General features: G+C 38.6%; 1 protein-coding gene across 1 annotated transcript in view; it reads right to left on the reverse strand.

Moving 5' to 3' along the window:
* LOC137610050 (protein shisa-8) overlaps positions 1-18,659 on the reverse strand; it is a 74,153-nt gene extending 55,494 nt beyond the window's left edge. Inside the window, exon 1 of the mRNA XM_068337475.1 lies at positions 18,026-18,659. Coding sequence (XP_068193576.1) covers positions 18,026-18,588 — 563 coding nt within the window. The 5' untranslated portion in view covers positions 18,589-18,659. The remainder of the gene's footprint in view (positions 1-18,025) is intronic.
* Between the last annotated feature and the right edge of the window lie 629 nt (positions 18,660-19,288).

The following is a 19,288-nucleotide window of genomic DNA, read 5'->3' on the forward strand; positions in this document are numbered from 1 at the left end:
ATTTGTTTGATGCAAAATCAATCAAATCTTCAAGTTTGACCCCCAATTTCTTAGTATTGTGCACCACAGATTTTTATTGGCTGTAAAATCACAACAACCAGATAGAGATCTCACACTGAGTCGAACACTTCAAAAAGTTTCCAGATGAAAGCTTAAATAAAAACCGAAGTTGTGTGCACATTTTGTTGTGAGGAGCTGTCTAAAGTATCATCTTCAACAGAGCTCGTACTATGATCGGAGGAGTCTACCACTGGAGCAAATGTCATGTTCAGCACACATCATAGAGAGGGTAATCACAGCGACTCGCTCATCCAGGACGTACCCATGCATTACATTTCAACTTTCGACCCACTGAAGGCAATGCAGGCACAGCCGAGACACATCTTAACTACACAAAAAACTACGTATTGAATTTCACTGACTGGCCAGGTTAGAACACTTTTGCAACTATGCAGGTTCATTATGACAAGCACTCCAAGAAATTCATTATTCTAAATTGCACAAGTATTTGTTTTAACTTCCCCTCAGATAAAAAGTTTTCTCGTAAATTTAACCTTTGATTGATCACTGATGATTAATCATTATGTTTTTATTGATTAACACCAATGATTAAACGTAATGCTGATCATATTTACAGCTGATTCTGCATCGGTTCCTTTTCATCAGTTGTGGTACATTACAGTTGCAGGCAGAATTTTAAATGAAGCACTCCTTAGGTCAGGGGTCCGACCAAGAAAATCAAAGGAACCCCATCAGCTCAGACCTTTGAAATTCAAGATGGAAAATCCACACATCAACAGAGTTGAAGCTCCAGTACTATTCTTTTTATCAGCACATCTGTCTCATTAAATAAGTACACATAGTACAGTCTCACCTCCACCAGTGAATGTGTGGCTCAGGTGTTATGTGTGTAGAACAAAAAAAATATTTTTTAGTGCTATTGTTCATTTAGTTTTCTGACTTGTTTGCTTGAATATGATTGACTCTGGTTTGACATTATTCCTCAATCCAGCTTCAGGTAAATGGAACGTACCATAACACACTAATAATGATGAAGACCGCCGATTGTACCTTCATCGTCCTTGATGCTTAACAAATGTTCTTAACAAAAGGATGTGTGATTATTCATGCATATACAAACATCCTCGAAGATTGTACTACGTTAGCACGTAGACATCTCATTACACTTTCCTGCTAATATCACGTGTCTTCATTCAGCAGACCCCATTCCACGGTGTCTATTTTGAAGCTACCGGTATTAACTTTTTATGCAGTGTGCTGTGGATGCTTTGTAAATATATAAATGTAATCAAATAATGTGAAAATTATATTTATTGTTTTCCGTGCATCTGCAGTGGACCTGGTTTGTGTATTTTACAGTCCTACACACTGTCACTCCAGTGGCTTTAAAGAAGTAATCAAATAATCATCAAATAATTATTTGCCCCATGTGCCTTCCATATTGGAACATCAGAATCAGAATCATTGATTAATCTCTTGGGGGAATTACTTTCATTACAGCTATGATTTAAAATTAAGGAAAAAAAGAGCAATGTAGATTACAGATAAATAAGAGAATAAATAAACAGAATAATATATAAACATTTGTACATAAATGCGTATTTACTGCCACTCTATTCTTCCTCATCACTACATGTCAAGGTGAGGTGTTGTACAGCTTGATGGCCACAGGCAGAAAAGATTTCCTATGGTGTTCAGTACTGTATTTGTCCCATCAGGGTTTTGTACTCATTGTCTCCTTAATTTAGGCAAATTTTTTTTTTTTGGACAATCATCAGGTCCCCAAAATAACTAGTGGATTGAGATACTTTTTTTCAAAATGCTGAAATAATTATGTGCAAAATGTTGTTGGAAAAGCAAACAGACTGAACACTCTCATTAAACCCTTTTAGGTAGACATATGGGGATCAAGTGAGAGCCTTAGGAAGGTTCCTATGGCTCTCACAAGAGGCAGGTCCATAAATTCACTTGATGGCTGCAGATATTAGCATGAGATAAGCTGTTGGGATAGTCATCTTTTAGATGAAAGAGGAAAATGGAGATAGATTTAAGCAGACAGACAAACAGAGCGAAAGGCAATGGCAGAAAGTGGTTTATTTCATATTGAGTGGTCAAGTGTGTAGATTAATGCTGGTACACATATTTGTGATGGTACAGTAAACACACACACACACACACACACACACACACACACACACACACACACACACACACACACACACACACACACACACACTGGAAGCACTCTTTACAGAGTGAATTGTTTGATGAGATGATCATTATTTTGTCTGCTGTCAGGTGCTGTCATATATTTTGATTATATGTGTTGTACTTTATGTCGCTAGTGTTTAATATGTCCACATTTGAGATGTTTTGAAGACGAAATTTGATTTGATTTGTTTGGACACACCCAGAGGAAAGATGGTGAGTGTAATGGTAAAAGTGTGTTAAGGATGGAACTACCAGGCAAAAGGGTAAGAGGAAGACCAAAGAGAAGTTGGATGGATGTAGTGAGGAAGACATGAGTGCAGTTGGTGTTAGAGAGGAGGATCCAGAATATAGGTGTCATGGGAAAGGATGACATGCTGTGGCAACTGCTGACAGGACAAGAAGAAAACACATGGGTGTGTACAATAATGATTTTCCTGGTTTTGTTGAATGTTTCTTGTCATTTCTATGCAAACAGCTAGATGACATTGGTGTGTACATGAATGATAAACCAAGACAGACCAGAACAGTGTCTACTGGATGTGTGGACCACAGTCAAAACACTCAACAGCAAAAAGCAGAAAAATGTTGTTGTGCCATTACCATTTCTTTCTACTGACATTGTGTGTGTGTGTGTGTGTGTGTGTGTGCGTGCGTGCGTGCATGTAGGGGGTGGGGGGTGAGCATGAAGCAGGCTGTTGACTGCTCTGTTCTGCTTTCTGCAGAGCTTTCTGAAATGTTTGAGGGCTGTCAACAAGGGGGAAATGGCTTTTTTGAAGCATCATCTTCTCCCAAAACTGGAAGAAAGTGGGCTGGGGGAAAAGAAGGAGCAGGGAGGTTGCTCAGTAATGTATGTAAGAGGCACTGTCCTTTTGTGGTATTATACATAATGTGTTTATGTTATTTATTATATTTAAGATGTCTTTCATGTGTACCTCCACCAAGGAGGTTATGTTTTGACTTGTGGAGTGGGGGCATGGACTGTGCATGCCATGGAGACACACAGTGGTGGATCTATGTGCACAACTGAGTGTCATTGTACTGTGAAATGATGAGTTTCATCTGTTTTTTATCAAACTCTGGATCTTCTACTTCTTTTTTAATTAGATATTTTTCATATCACCCCTCATACCTCTATTCAGTTAGTAGACTTAAACTTACTTTTTCACACTTCAACTCTATTATTATACTGTCAATTTACAACACTCCAGAAACTACATTTACCTTAAATCCAAATACACCTGTTTGGTCAGATTATTTCCTTGAGGCATCACAAAGGTTCATTGTCACATTTGTCTGAATCTTTGACTTGGAAACAGTGGAACTGCCACCAGAAGAAAAAGAACTGCAATAAAACTGAGGAAGTTATCGTTAGACTTACTCAAAAAATACTAAATCCTGAATAAGCCAAATGCCCTTCTAGTCTTTGTATCCTTTTGCTTCATCTTCATGTTCTGTATATTTCCCTCTAATGTTTTCCATTTTCCCCAAACCCTCACTCTCACTCACTCCTCTCCTGTCCTGCGTTATATAACCATGTTTCTGTGCTCCACTTTCGTAAGGAGTGTGACGTGCCTGTACGGTTAAACAATGCAGCTGAGCTCTGGCATTGTGGCTGGGTTTATTGGTTACAGGGACATATGGTAGCCAGTGTTTTTATTCCCTCACCCAGAAGAAAGATGGAATGAACAGTCCATGTTTCTAGAGAATTAAATTGAGTTTTGAGTAAATATTTTCCTCAAAGAGTCAAATTATATGGAAGACCAATTATATAAGAGTCAAATTGCTGTTGTTGTTTTTGTTGCCGTTGTTGTTATTCTTCTTCGTCGTTGCTGTTGTCTTCTTCTTATTATTAATATTATTAATATTATTATTCATTCATTCATTTATTGTCAAATGCCCAGTTTGTCTGTGATCACAGGTCATTGGGTGCTGGAGCCTATCTCAGCTGACTAGGGTGTGAGGCAGGGTACACCCCGGGCACGACACCTCATCTGTATAATAGTTACATGATAAACTGGTGCTTTATACCTTATCTGGTGGCCCCAATATCCTCCAAAGCAGTGAAATTATTCAATCCTTCCTATTCACCATAAAAAAACACCATGTCAGAGACCCATCAATCAGGTTTAGTGACACATAACATCCTGCCACTCTGTCATTTGGAAACACATCCCAACACAGGACAATGGTGTTTCATCTGGACCTACAACAATTTAGCATTTGGTCACGGTCTAACAAAATCACAATTCATTTTCACCACATTTTCCTAACAAATATTGAAATTATTTACATTATTGCAGGGATTGTCTTACCTACTGTAGTTTGGGTCATTTCACCCTCCAACATGACAATGTTTGTGGCACAAAATTCACTGAAGGATTTTAAGCACTGATTTGACTTTCCTTTAAAAATTTGACTTCTGTGAGTGATTTTTCTTCCCAGTCTGAACACTGACATAGAACACATTACAAGGTTCAGCATAAGGTGTCACAATGTTAACTCATTGTGGTCCAAATACCATACAAATGAACTAATCTGATTAATGTAATGTACATTTTTATCAGTGTGACTCAACTTCTATTCTTCCATTGTGAATAAATGGATGTTAAGTAATGCAGCAACAGCTCTCTATACAATCAATGGGGCACTGCTATTACATTAAGAACTGCTAATAGCTAAATTGGCATTAAATTGAAATTCATAGCATTAACATAATCACATCATGCCATTAATAATGATAATAATTATGTGTTATTTCAAGACTCACAAAGCAAGATTATTTACCATACCTGGGCAAATCCCTGTTTTTTAATGCTTACATATTAACAAGTCATGAGTTGTAAGAGACTAGAAGGGGAAGACAAGCTGGAGGGTTTATGAGAAATAAGTGGAAGAGGGTGGGGAGTCATGGGAAAAGGCACAAAATGGAGATGAAGATGATGGATAGAGAAAAAGATTACTTAAGCAGGAAAGGAGTGGACGGATCAGGTGAGTTATAGTTTAACCATCATGACTGTCATGTAGATATAAGAAATCTCAGCTCCCTTGTCATTTTCCATCAACTGTGTTATTTCACAGCAGTCCATGGGGAGTATTGTATTGTTTTCACTCCAGCTCAAGGGCAAGACATCAAGATCTCTTTTCTTTCTTTCTTTCTTTCTTTCTTTCTTTCTTTCTTTCTTTCTTGCTGTTGAAACAGTGAGACTTTCACTATTTTGGCGAGATTGAGTATCATGCAACATAAGTACATGATTCAGTTCTGGACAATATTAGTAATTCAAGATAAAGCACTGGCATCATTAATACAGGTGAAAAACAATAAAAATAAAACTTGGAAAGTGTCGACAGAGTATTAGAAAACCGGGCTTGTCTCCAGCACTAGTGGGAGGCTTCCAAAGCATTTAGAAAGATGCAGGTAGCATATTGCTGTTGGCTCCACAGACAACACAATGGTTCCTACAGCACAGTTTCCATGGTGTACCAAGATTGTGTCATTAACAATAGTAACTGCAGGCTTGAATCTTGATTATTTTCATTTCATCATTCAGGGAAATTAATCCTGAGTGAGAAGTACAAATATAATCCTGCAGATTACACCGATAGCAAAGTTTCACTCTGCTCCTCCTGCTGTTGAGACATGGGCTTTGGAAAACATTGTGATATCATCCTTAAACTGACACTTTGAAGACATTGTTTAAAAAAAAAAAAAGATGGAGAAAATAGATTTATTAAAGATTTTGGCTCCTCTTACAGTGCTTACAGTTTATCAGATTGTGGGCAAAGACATAGATGCCTGAAAGGCATATTTTGTTGTATAATGTAAAAACAAAACCTGATATAAATAGACAAACATAAAACATAGCTCTGTGTTGTTGTTATTGTTATTGTTGTTGTTGTTGTTGTTGTGGATGCTACTGAATTCAATTCAACATTTTTAGAAGCATTTCATATGTGTATGTGTGTGATGCTGTTGCCTGGGTAGATGGGGGTTAAGTGAGCAGAAGACAATTATAGAGTGGTGCTCTCCACTGTGGGCCCTGAGTCCCTGCAGACTCATCAATCATGCCATATGTTACACCAGTAACATATACTGTAAACTAAACCCCAGTTAGCCTCAGCCAAACACCAGTAACATCCTGCGTGAAATCAATTCATCCTAAAACAGTCCGATGTGTGTGTGTGTGTGTGTGTGTGTGTGTGTGTGTGTGTGTGTGTGTGTGTGTGTGTGTGTGTGTGTGTGTGTGTGTGTGTGTATGTGTGTGTGTGTGTGTGTGTGTGTGTGTGTGTGTGTGTGTGTGTGTTTTAAGTCATTAATTTGATAGGCGTTCATTGAAAATGAGGGAACCCAAACAAGAGAAAAACTTGAAAGAGAAAAGAAAAAGACAAGCAAAGACCAAGAAGGAATGAGACAAGCATACAAATAGAAAAAGCAAACACAACATAAGCAAGGATGAAGGTGAGGATAAAAAGCAAAGCAAATACTTCTTCACTATCCCATCCTGTTCTCCCTTGAGTTTCCCATTATCCACACTGTTGTTTAATCTGTGTTGCTGCATTTTTAGGCTTAAAGGGTGGGAATGTGTATGGACTGAATAACAGTGAGGGATGTTGGTGCAGTAGATAGAATTGTTGCCTCACATCAAGAAGTTTGTGGGTGTGATTTCTTGTATGCAGAGTTTTATGTTCTCCCCATGTCGGGTTCTTCCTCCCAGGTCCAACAACATGCAGCTTTTGTGAATTGATCACTAGAATTTGCTTGTAGGTGTGAGTGTGTTTGTAAGTGGTTGTTTGTCTACGTGTGGCCCAACGATACACTGGTGACACGTACGGAGTGTGCCCCGTCTCTCGCCCTGTGGTCACCTGGGATGGTCTCCAGCAGACCTGTGATCCACAAGGTTAATAAGCAGCTATAGACAAGACAATTACAGTCATCTGATCTACAAAAACAATGGACGGATGTTTGTAGATGAATGAGGAGGAAGATAGTAGATGAATGGTAGAGGAATGTCTCTTTCTCTCTCTCCCTCTCTCTCTCTCTCTCTCTCTCTCTCTCTCTCTCTCTCTCTCTCTCTCTCTCTCTCTCTATCGTTCCCTGTTTGAATCTATGTCAGGGTTAAGGTATAAATGCAATGGTGTATGGAGATATTAGCTGACGGGTGACTCTGGGGATGACAGCGTACTAAGTTGAGCAGGTATGAAGAAAGCAAACGAGGTAGAAAAACACAGATCCAAACACAAAACAACATATTGATGGAAGTGTGTTATTAAAATCATTCTGTTGCAGTTATTGTGTGGTCCTACTCTATGTTTAATAAAAGCTGTATTCCCAGCTGTTCCAAATTAGCAACAGACAACAGTGTTGTCATGATCTGCAGCAATAATTTTGAGGGTAATGATAAAGAACGGTAAAAAAATTCGGGAGCAGTTGATATTGTCGTGATACAGGCACAGAGCGAATCACAGAGGCTTTACAACAAGAATCTTTCATGAAGGCCTGGTCACACTTTCACATTTTCAACATTTTGTACTTGTCCTTCAATTTTCAGTAAATTCATATTAAAAGAACAGTGGATTATCCTTGAAAATTGAAAAATTCAAGCCTCTTTCTTCGTTTAGTATTGATCTTAACATCTCAACTTCCCAACAATGTCGACAATACCTGCACTGTGTTGGGTACTGTTACACAGGCAGCGGGCACATAGCCTGAAGATCTTCAGTGTGATTTTGTCCAATTACACTTTGGATAGATAGATAGAGGGTTGGGCGGACGGAGGGATGGGCGGGCAGATACTTGGTTGCTTGCTACTGTTGCGCGCCCCAGCAAACAGCTATACAGCAAAGAGTTGATTTTCTGTCAGGGAGACTCGGAGCCACCGTCAATCTCCTGGGACAAGACCATTACCAGGATCAGTGGAGTGAAAATGGAACCAGCACTGGATGGCCTGTTCCAAAAACTCCATGCAGAGATGGACACCTTCACAGAGAGTCTCACAGAGACACAATCTAACACAGTCAACACAGTGATAATGAGTTATCAAAGCAATTCAGTTTATGGAGGAATATAGAGCATTTTCACACTCCTTCATTAACAAAGGGGCCTCCTACAAAACCTCCTACAGCACCTTGAAATTAGAAGGTAAAAAGAACAGCGTCTTAATAACAGCCCACAGCTCTTGTCCAAAATGGACTTGTCATTATGATAATTTTGAGATAGTTCTCAAAATGCAGAATTATGAAACATGAAGCAAAGAGGAGATGTGTCGTATTTTCAGTGTATGTGAAATAATCTACTATGCTTGTAGTTAACATAACACTTCGACTATAGAGGTTTCTAGAACTTACATTTAAAAGGGGACACGTGTGTATGAATTTAGTTTTTTACCATCGCTGCCATTGGTGCTATACCCACTCTTCTCAGCCTGGTGTTCCAATTAAATAAAGGAGAGTAATTATTGGGAAATTATTGACAGCCTCAATTACTGCATCTTCTCTCTCTATTCATGTACTCAAATAGCCATCAAGTCGTATTGTTGTGCAACAATTACAGCAACTAAATAGGACTAACTGTAATTGATAGTGCAATGTGCCTAATTGAATTCACTGATAACCAAAAAAAGACTGCAAAAGAAGACAATGAGAAGTCTCATGAGTGATGTGAAGCAAACAAGGAACAGGTAGACCAAGAAAGAGGGAGAATATAGAGAGAATAGGAGAGCAGTGTGTTCTGGGGACTGCAGCAACAGTTGAGCAGAGGAACTGAGGGCCTCTGCAGCAATCTGTTTCACTTATCTGTGCTGCAATGAGGTGAGGTGTAGAGTTACAATCATCATACACCTGATCCAGCTGCCTCTATGGGGCATGAACAAAAAAAGACAAACTACTGTCTTACTTTCAGCAAGAGAAAATATTCTTACATTGAGGACATAACAAGATGTTTCTAAATACCTATGAGCAGCAACAACTCCATGTAAAAAATCTCAATGATATGAAGGTTGCTGTGTTCAAAAATGGTCTGGGTGTACAGAAGTCCAATAAAATCTTTCAACATGAATACTTGTTTTACAAATGACAGTAATGTCTTGATTGATTGATTGATTGATTGATTGATTGATTGATTGATTGATAAACTTGACCAGATGTGACCAAACACAAGAGGTTTAATCACGGATGTAGAAAATGTTCAGTTGCCTTGATTTTTGGAAGTGCTAATAATTTCCTACATCCGCTAATACGTCTCAAAAAGAAGCAGTGTTTGCCTCAGTAGAAAAGTCTGCAGGATGACTGGCAGGAAATTTTACAATGAAATTGTGACTTTAAAGACAGTTATAGTTTGAAAAAAATTAATATCTTAATATTGACATAATTTCATGAATGCTGTGATAATTTTTCCTCCTGCTCCAGTGACACATGAAGGCATTTTCATCCAAAAAGTGACAAAATATTTTATGCGCTCATGAAGCATTCATTCAGGCGCCTTTCCTCGGGAATATTAATTAGGTGTTCTACAGCTATATTGCAGAAATTCCAAGTCTAGTATTATTAATTCATGGAATTTGCTTCAGCACGGTAGAAACACATAACATGTACAGAACTCCTACCGGTTGTAGTAATAGTCACAAATACTAGAATACATACAAGTTCTTAAAATGCTTGGTCCAGAAATCACACCGTACAGCGATGGCTCTCTGACTTATTTATTTCCACTGCACTGGTTAAAATGCTTCAAGCCTTTTATTTAAATGGAAGATATCCAAAGAGTAAAATGTGTTGGAGAAAACTAGGATGAGAGATTAAAAAACAGCAATCAGCCAGAACCAACCGCCACAGATTCATTTAGCCCTGTGTTTTACAGAGCAAAGATAAAGTGAAGGAATTGGATGGAAGTTAAGTCAATCAGAAAATGTTTACCATATTGTTAGATAAAACAATTATTCAAGATATTTTAACACTTGTCACCCCTTCCCTCAATATGAACAGAGACTAAGTCATAAAAACAGATTCCTTGTTGATTTGAGTTACCTGTTTTGTTTTGTTTTCTTGGTGCAGCATCAAAGTGCTTTATTCTTGGTCTAGATTAAGTATGGATGAGGAAGAGGATGTCAGAAACCCTCCCAGCTTTGCTAACAAAAAAAGCTTGCTTTGCATCAACAAGCTGTTAACACAAGGTTAAAACAGTTTCTAACTATGGAAAGCCCAAATACATATTTTTAATGAATGTTCATCTATTTTTCTCCTTCACTACATTTTTTTATTAATTTATTTTTAATGGAGTTGTTCCTCATATGAACCAATGTGAAATAATGTTAATGAACAATCAGTTGATTTTGTACACGCTCCAAACACAAACAAAAGACGTACTTCAGACTACACATTTCATAATGAAAAGGTTTGATGCATCCCTCCACACCTGTAACCCTTTCGGAGAGTTGAGTGCCCACTTTTGTCTCCAGCCGTTAAAGGGCTGTCACAGTGCTGATGAAAAGCACCATTGCAACTGAACAATAAAGGAAATAGAAAGCACTGTTGATGAAACGCAATACAGTAAAAGAGCAGAATAGCCGATGGAAATGGTCGTATGGATCCCTAGTGTGTCATTCAATTGCCTGTGCCCTTGAACACATGGCACTCCAGTGGAATAACTTGTGATAAGTAGGCAGGGAGAGGGATGTTATGCTAAGTCTGTGTATGTGTGTGTGTGTGTGTGTGTGTGTGTGTGTGTGTGTGTGTGTGTGTGTGTGTGTGTGTGTGTGTGTGTGTGTGTGTGTGTGTGTGTGTGTGTGTTCCATCAAATATTCCAATATTTAATTCCTAATAAATTCCCAACTTACTTATTTTACATAACAATAGCCAACAGACTCCACCACCATAATGGCTCCTCGTACTGTGCTTTTCTAAGAATGAGATTAATTGATGCCTTTAAAATAGATAGATATTGATGCGCTGGTAGATTTTGTTTTTCTCCCATGTGAGGAATCTCTGTCTGTCACCTACCAGTCAACCAATCATCTGAATTACCTCAAACCTCTATGTGGAACAGTCTATATGAATAATTTTATAATAAAAATGTGAAGAGCGGTCCGCAGGGTTCATTGTGACTTCTGCAAATTAAAAAAAATTCTCATAACTGAATGATATAGCAGGATATCAATTATTTATTTTTAGTTTACCAGACACAGTTCAGAACTTTGCAGATCAAGCTGGGCTTCGCTGGACTTTTAATAACCAGTTGAAGATCTCTCAGGGCAGCAGCAGGGGTGTAGCTTCAGGACTATGTAGAGTCCAGCATTTCCTCCCATCCATCTGTAACCGTTCTTTAGTCTTTCCGTGACTCAGGACACTTCTGCTACTTCATGCTGGAAATAACTAACAGCTCCAATTAGCACAGCCCACATAAAGGCCCATGTCAAATAAATATACTTATAAGGGACACTTAATAATATTTCATTAAGGTTGAGGCGTCAAGTTATTAACCAGCATCTAACCAACGCATGGATACTGATTAATTCAAGCCACAATGTGAATGGTGGTCTTCAAGCAGGGCTTTTAGATATCATGTCAACATGTTGGATAGAGATCTGACTGCGTCATTAATACAGAAGGCTATCACCTTGTGCCTGCTTTGTTTTTCCTTCAAATGATTCCCCTTTTCACCTTTAGTACATGTCATGAGTTGTGTTGTCATTAATTGAAAAAGCTTAACTTGGCGTATCAGTTCCCCCTCGCTGAATTAAATATCAAAGGATATAATTCATTTTTAATGTCGCTTTCTGCATGACAGACGTGGCAGCAGACAGACTGAAAGCAAAACAAAAACACAAACAGCCTCCTGGGGGGTGAGAAGCAGTGCATTGAGGGAGGCACAGCTGGGAGGGGGGGCAGTGTATGGGATGTTTGTCTGTGTGTAAGCTTTTTTTCATACCATACATCTTTGCACCATTGCCTGTTATGATTAACTGATCCAAGCTTCCAGAACATTAAAAACTTAACAGCTTAGTGGTTGGGTTTATTTGCTGACCACATGACTATAACGTGCAGACACACTTATGCATAAACAGTCATATTTAAGCATACACTCCACGTTCAAAGATGAGTGAATGTCTTTTATTTCACGTGGGCTCATCCAATCAGCTCCAAACCGCAAAGTGGTTTCACAATCTTTTGATTTATTGACTTTTAAACTATGCAAAGTCATGGTTACGTTTCTCATCATGAGGGCTTGAAACTCCATAAAAGTCATTTTGATTTGTATTTAAATTTTAGATAATTGATGCAGTTTAGATATTGGGTGAATCCTTTGTTAAGACAAGTCCTTACACCTCTAACTGATATTAATATTGAAAGTATATTTTCTAAAACCTTTTCAGCTCTGATTGTTTTGTTTGTTTGTTTCCTTCCATTTACAACTTTAAAAAAACACACTCTAAGGCTTGTTTTTTGTTGAAAATACACATGTAAAAAAGAGACACTAATGATTAATCACTTTGTCCATGAAGGTAGAGGCACTATACATGAGTGGAATCTCATCTTAAACAACACAACAATCCTAAAACATAAACAAAGTAGTCAGAGACTGCAACATCGTGCGACACCCCTGAATTTCAACATTTTACCCTGACATACACATTTTTGTGCCTCTGGCCTCCTGAAAATATTTTGTTTCGTGGTTATATCTCATCAGGTTTCAGAGATGTGTACCTAAAAAGGTATACAGCGCGCCATCGTTCCTGGCGGTTAATGTGTTGCAGGAACCACACATGATTAACAAATTCCTCGATAGAGCAACAAACTATTTATCTTCTTATTTACAGTAATTTAAATTTTTATGAGCCATCCCCATACTGATATTAAACCGCCTTCTATCTGTATTACCTTTTCCCACACTCTGATAGACTGTTTAAAGCACTTTTGTGTCTCACGGAAGTCTGAGACTCATAGAAAGAAGCACACTTCCGGATGCCGTTAGCCGATAGATTGCGCGTGCGATATCACGTGACTGCCTTCCAAATATCCGCGATGACTACATAAGTCAAAATTTAACCTTGACCTAGTTTTCTCAAGGTCAAGGTCCTCATCTCATCTTCATCCCCTTTGCCGAGTAATGTGCTTTTTGTTTCATCTTTCTATCTGCAACAGTTGTGAAGATATTTGGTGGACGGACAGACAAACACACAAACACTGACAATTACAATACATCGCCGCTTCGTGGGATGTAACTAGTAGAGCTGGTCCCTGACACAGTTCTCAATGGCAAATTAGCAGAATTTGAATGCTTATCAAGACCTCTTTCTGTCTGTCTTGCAAGTTGTTCTTCCGTCTAATTCTTCCTTCCTCATCATCCAGTAGACTATCCTTTCACCAGCTCCTTTTCCACCTGGATCCAGTTTCACAAGCTAGTTTCATCAGCCTCAGCAAGTATAAATAAGAGTGGTAAAATGACCTTACTTGCCATCTACACTGTTTCCCCAACATTGCCTTCTTCCATCCCTGTGTTCCCGTCTTATTTCTCACACTCTTTTTACTCTGTGTCATCTTTGTTCTGTTGTCACTAACCCCTTTCACATCCTTGCTGTGGGTGAAGAGACATTTCTTTGCGACTGCACCATGATGGTACAAAATGATTCAGCTTTTGTCAGTGCTTCTACCTCTTTTATATTAATGTTCAAGTATGATTTGTTGCAAAGCAGACAGAGAAGAGCCTTGGAAAAACACAGAGACATTGTTTTACATTACTTTAGTCTTAGAAGCAACAAATCTTCATGTCAAAATTCAGTGGTACAAGAAATACAGAGATAAGTTGAAGAAGACTAAATTCAAAATTATTCTATTAGCACATGTACATTAGTAAAAGGTATTTACCATATTAAATTTATAATCATTGCGCAGGATGACTCCTTTGGGAAAGATGTATAATGTGTGCTGATTTATTATACTGATGCATTACTAATCAAGGGTCAAGAACAAGCTAATTGAACTCATTTGGATATTTCTGACTTCCCCAGTTCATATTAATTTTTCACATTTTAAAATATGATCACATTTTGGTTTAGCTAAAATAAAAATAATCAACAAGGCTGTGAAACTAAGACCATCACAAGAAATTGAGCGATGCAGACTATTGACACGGGACGAGAGTAAGTTGTGTAGATTGTTTACCATTCAAACTGGTTATTTCTGCCTCATTTCTGAGTGAGTGATGGAACCTTTTGAGTGAAACACAGTGTTATTGACTCAATATAGTGCCATCCCTGTCAATTTTGGCCACATTCTCTGTGGTCCTGCCATTTTTTAAAATATGATTGGCCTGTAGCAACATGACCATATCCAGCCCATATATATGTGGGAACCCAATAGTACCCACGCATATATGAGCTGATGTAATGTTTTTCCTGACGTTGCTTAGTTGGTTGGCACAAGGATCAAACCATTAGATTTTGGTGATGATCCAGATCATTATCAATTATATGATTTATGCTGTCTTTGAGGATAGTGCCTATAATCCTTGAACAAAAATTGCACAATGACGTCACCATAAAAGCTACCTCACAATCCAGATCTAGGTAATATTCCAGATATGGTTATCCCGAATGTTTGAATGTATAGGGCACACTGAAAATCCATTACTGTGAGATAAATTAAAAAGCTGCAGACTAAGATCAAATTTTTGCTATAATTGCACTGATTCAGATGTTATTTTTAACACATTTTTAACATATTTTAAATTGGAAACTAATGAGTTGGTCGGTGAGATTTGAGATTCTAGGAATAGGTTTTCATATTCAGTGAGTCGTATTATGAGAGTAAAACTATCAAGGAACTGCAGCTTTCAGGTGCAATGATGCTGGTAGTAGTTTGCGCCATCTGAGAGCTGTCTACTTATTAAAATTATTTTATTTCATGTCCTTGTTATTCTGATTTGCATGTTCTTTGTAAGTCTCATTATTCGTATGAGCCTGATGGAGGCCATGAAGATGTTTCAACAAAATCTGTTCTTTACTAAAGGTGCTTTTTGAGTGTAAACCTTTTCAGAGAGTGAAAATTTGCCACAAATTTTCAGATTTTGAGATGTCTGATTTTTTAAATAAATTTATAGCTTACGTGTGATTATTCATTTATAATACATTTGAATGAAATGACCAGTCAACCTGATCTTTACGAGGATTGGCACTGATCATTCTACCATGTAGAGGTCCAGTATCTTGCTCCATGACACCACATTATGTCACGTTTCACTATCATGCCTACTGACGGTGAGCATACAAGTGTCAACTCAGAGAAATCAAAAGATAAATGCTTTGAGATGAAAGATGAGGTTTTTTTGACAGTGCGACCTTTGTATGAAGACAGACAGAATTCAGAAACAATCACCAAAGCAATCCCTTGATTCCAGTATGGCATTTCACACATAACTGGGACTCAGGGGACAAAATGTTCCAAGAGCTGCCAGCCTTCATCATGTTACTGGTGGTTCAGTCCACTGTTTTCCTCCACTTTCTCCTTGTCTCATCCTCCTTTGGTACATCCAGTAATGACAGGATTGTAAAGAAACCCCAACGGCCCGACTCTTAACACCCGATAGACTGACTCTCTCTCTCCCTCTCTCTCTCTCTCTCTCTCTCTCTCCCTCTCTCTCTCTCTCTCTCTCTCTCTCTCTCTCTCTCTATCTCTCTCTCTCTCTCTCTCTCTCTCTCTCTCTCTCTCTCTCTCTCTCTCTCTCTCTCTCTCTCTCTCTCTCTCTCTCTCTCTCTCTCTCTCTCTCTCTCTCTCTCTTCCCACCCCCCCTCACAAATACACAACCCAATTCTCTGCACTAGAATTGGCCACTGGCTGCACTCCCGTCAGATCTGCTCAATATTCAACCCTTCCAAAAAACTACCCCACTCCCTTCTCATCGTTCACTGGAGGCATACATTGCCACAGTCATAGCTGTGTCACAGCAATCAATCATTTGTCAACGTGAAACAGCAACATCGATACAGAGAAAACACAACACAACTGCAACATTATTGTGCCCTCACTCCTCCTATACTGTCCTTCAGAGCCTGATTACTGCTTGACCTCCATCCACGCCTCTCTCTCTCTCTACTCCTCCATCAATATGTCCATTGCTTCCACATGATTACATACAGACATCACACCCATTATCACTTCCTGGACTTGATTCATTATCCAGCTGCTGACCTTCTCATCCATATACAGATTTGCATGTACACTCAAACACGCACAAATTTATTCACACAGGTACTCGTGTTGCAATGATTTGTTAATTACTCAAAACTTCACCTCCATTCACTTTGCAATCAGTAACATTTTTTAGACAATACCAAGGCAAAAATAGAAGACGTTCACTGTTTCAAAGCTCACAATTAAGGACTTGCTGCTTTTCATTCATACTTGTGAGAGAAAAGAAAAAAAGCCAACTGCTTCAATTTTTCAAATTGAGAACTTTCTTCCAGAACATTTTTCACAATTTCTCAACATTTTATAGACTAAACATTTAATCAGTTAAACTGACTCAATGACAAAAAATACATAAATTTATACCTTAATGCACACATGTCTATGCATGGACACTGATGTGATAAAAGTTAAAGTTATTACTGTATCAGACCCGCGGTGCACTAGCATCGTGCCCGGAGTGTCCCCCGCCTCATGCCCTATGCCGCCGAGATATATCAGACAACATCCAATTTTTATGGCTACAATCATTCTGGATAATAGTGTTTGTTTACTTTATATATTATAGCACTTATTAAATTACTGCAACAAATTCTTTAACACATTATATATAGGCTAGCATGTTTGTTGTCTTACTGGCAGCTCTTTTGTGGGATGTTTTATCTTACTGCAAGGGTCTAGGGTGGAAAGATATTAACCTTTGTGTTGACCAAAACAAGAGGCCAAGTTTGTTTTCTTCAGTCTTTATGCTTTAGCTGCATTTCTAACATTACCAGCTAACAAAAAACTGGCTTGTTTGGTTGAACGCAGTTGTATCCTATTTGTTAAGTTCTGAAGACGTTGCATTCAGTGTGGTCAATTGGATGATAACTCATAGATAGTATCGAAAAATATTGTCTTGTGTCTTCTTCGGAAGTTGAGGAATTTGGAATGTTTCACGTTTTCATCGAGATGTTGTTACTGTGATACAATTTCCTGATGAGTAACTAGTTACTTTTCACAAATGACATGTATCACTGACTGATTTTTTTTTTCTTCAAAAACAACTTTTTTTCCAATTATTACAATACAATTAAAACAAATCTTCAACTTCGCATTTCAATCATTGAATGGGCACATGAACCTTCCAGATTCATCAAAAATGATTTGGCTTTTTTTCTGGTAAAATACTTTTTTGTCAATTTTTTACTCCCATGAGAACAAGGTTGAACTACAATAACATCTATGTCACTGTGAAGGAGAGGCTAGAGCATAAATAAAGCTATTGAATTGATGTTGAATATGTGAACAAAATACAGGACCAGGGTTGCTAACTTCATCCAAATTTGACCCAAACTCCCCCCCAAAATATATGAATAAATGCAGCTTTCGCTACACTGCAAACTTTGTGTTTGATTTGACATTAACTAACCATTTTATTGTATTACACATATTCTTTCGGTACTTGAACTTAAAAAAATCAGAACCATTGTTCATCCCAGAGTTTAAGAATGAATTACAAAAGTAAATATAACCAGTGACATAATAATTGTTCGACTAATCATTATCATCATCTGTTGCACTGCTAATCAACATCACACCAATCCTCCACCATTCATCCACCTTCCTTACTTCATACCTGGAGTTTGTCATGTCTGTCTGCCCTCCTTGACTCTTCTCCAATCCAAGCTTGGTGAAAATTCCAACGAGCACCATGATGGCCACCACTCCACAGATAATATATACGATCATGTGGGTCCGATCCCGGTCTGGTTCTTGATGGACCTCTGTGACAGGTGCTGCCGGTTTCCCAGTGTTTGCCCAGACGGGTGTGTCATAGTTAGAACAAGAAGTCTGGTCCAAACTGTGGATTTTGAACTGGCAGCAGAAGCGGTAAAAGCAGGAACCGCAGCAGAACAAGTAAATACCTGCGTTACAGTTGAAGGGTGGGTCCCATTGGCCCATAACATCGTAATAACCCCAGCAGCGGTTACCAGCAGATGGAAATGCTTTGTCTTCTCCTGGTGTTGGTGTTACGAGTGCGGCCTCTGGCACCACAGAAGGTTCTGTTGTCTGGTTGTTGGTAGAAACCTGGGCCAGAGCTTGAGCTGGCGGCTGAGATGTTGGTCCACATAGAGAGGTCAAACCAAGGAGAATGCCCAGCAAGAAGCTTACCAAGAGTGAGTGCACGGAGGTGATCATCTTGGACTTTCTCCGATGTCTTTTGATAACTTAACGGCGGTGTGTAATCGTTAATGATAGGTCCAAACTAAAGCTCCTAGGTTGAAAACAGAGGAAAACAAAGTTAAGTAGTTTTCTGGTCCGTACTAGTAGATTACAGTTACAGAATGATCTTTGCTGTTAGAAATGAGTGAGGGGATTTAGACTATGATCAATAGATATTATTAGATTGGCATTGTGGGAGTCATTACTGCACACAGTTAGGGAAAACTAAATTCTCATCAAGGGCCTAAGGAAGAATTGAGTGAAAGAAATAATCTACCACCTCAACATGTTCCTAAGTAGAGTTAATGAGTCCCCTGTGAGCAGAAATCCACACACATTGCAGTCCCTTGTAGTTTAGTGTTCAGTATATGTGTGGGGGATTTGTATGTGTGCTGCTAATCAAAGGAAATAAATACTTCAAAATTCAGGAAATGTCACCTATCAAAAAAGCCAAACATCATCAGCAGACAGTAGAGGTGAAAATCCAAATCTGGCTTGGAGGGAATCCAGTTTAGGAAGGGACATTATGTACAACTTTACTTGCCTCTGGCATTCCTAGCCATACGCTTCTCTGCTGAGTGGATGAATAATCCGTGAAAAGTGAAATCACTGGGTTCCAGGATGCAGGCATTAAAAAACAGGGTAAATTCCTCTGAAAGTCCTGCAAAGTCACAGG

The sequence above is a fragment of the Antennarius striatus genome, chromosome 16, assembly GCF_040054535.1.
Source record: "Antennarius striatus isolate MH-2024 chromosome 16, ASM4005453v1, whole genome shotgun sequence".
NCBI lineage: Eukaryota > Metazoa > Chordata > Actinopteri > Lophiiformes > Antennariidae > Antennarius > Antennarius striatus.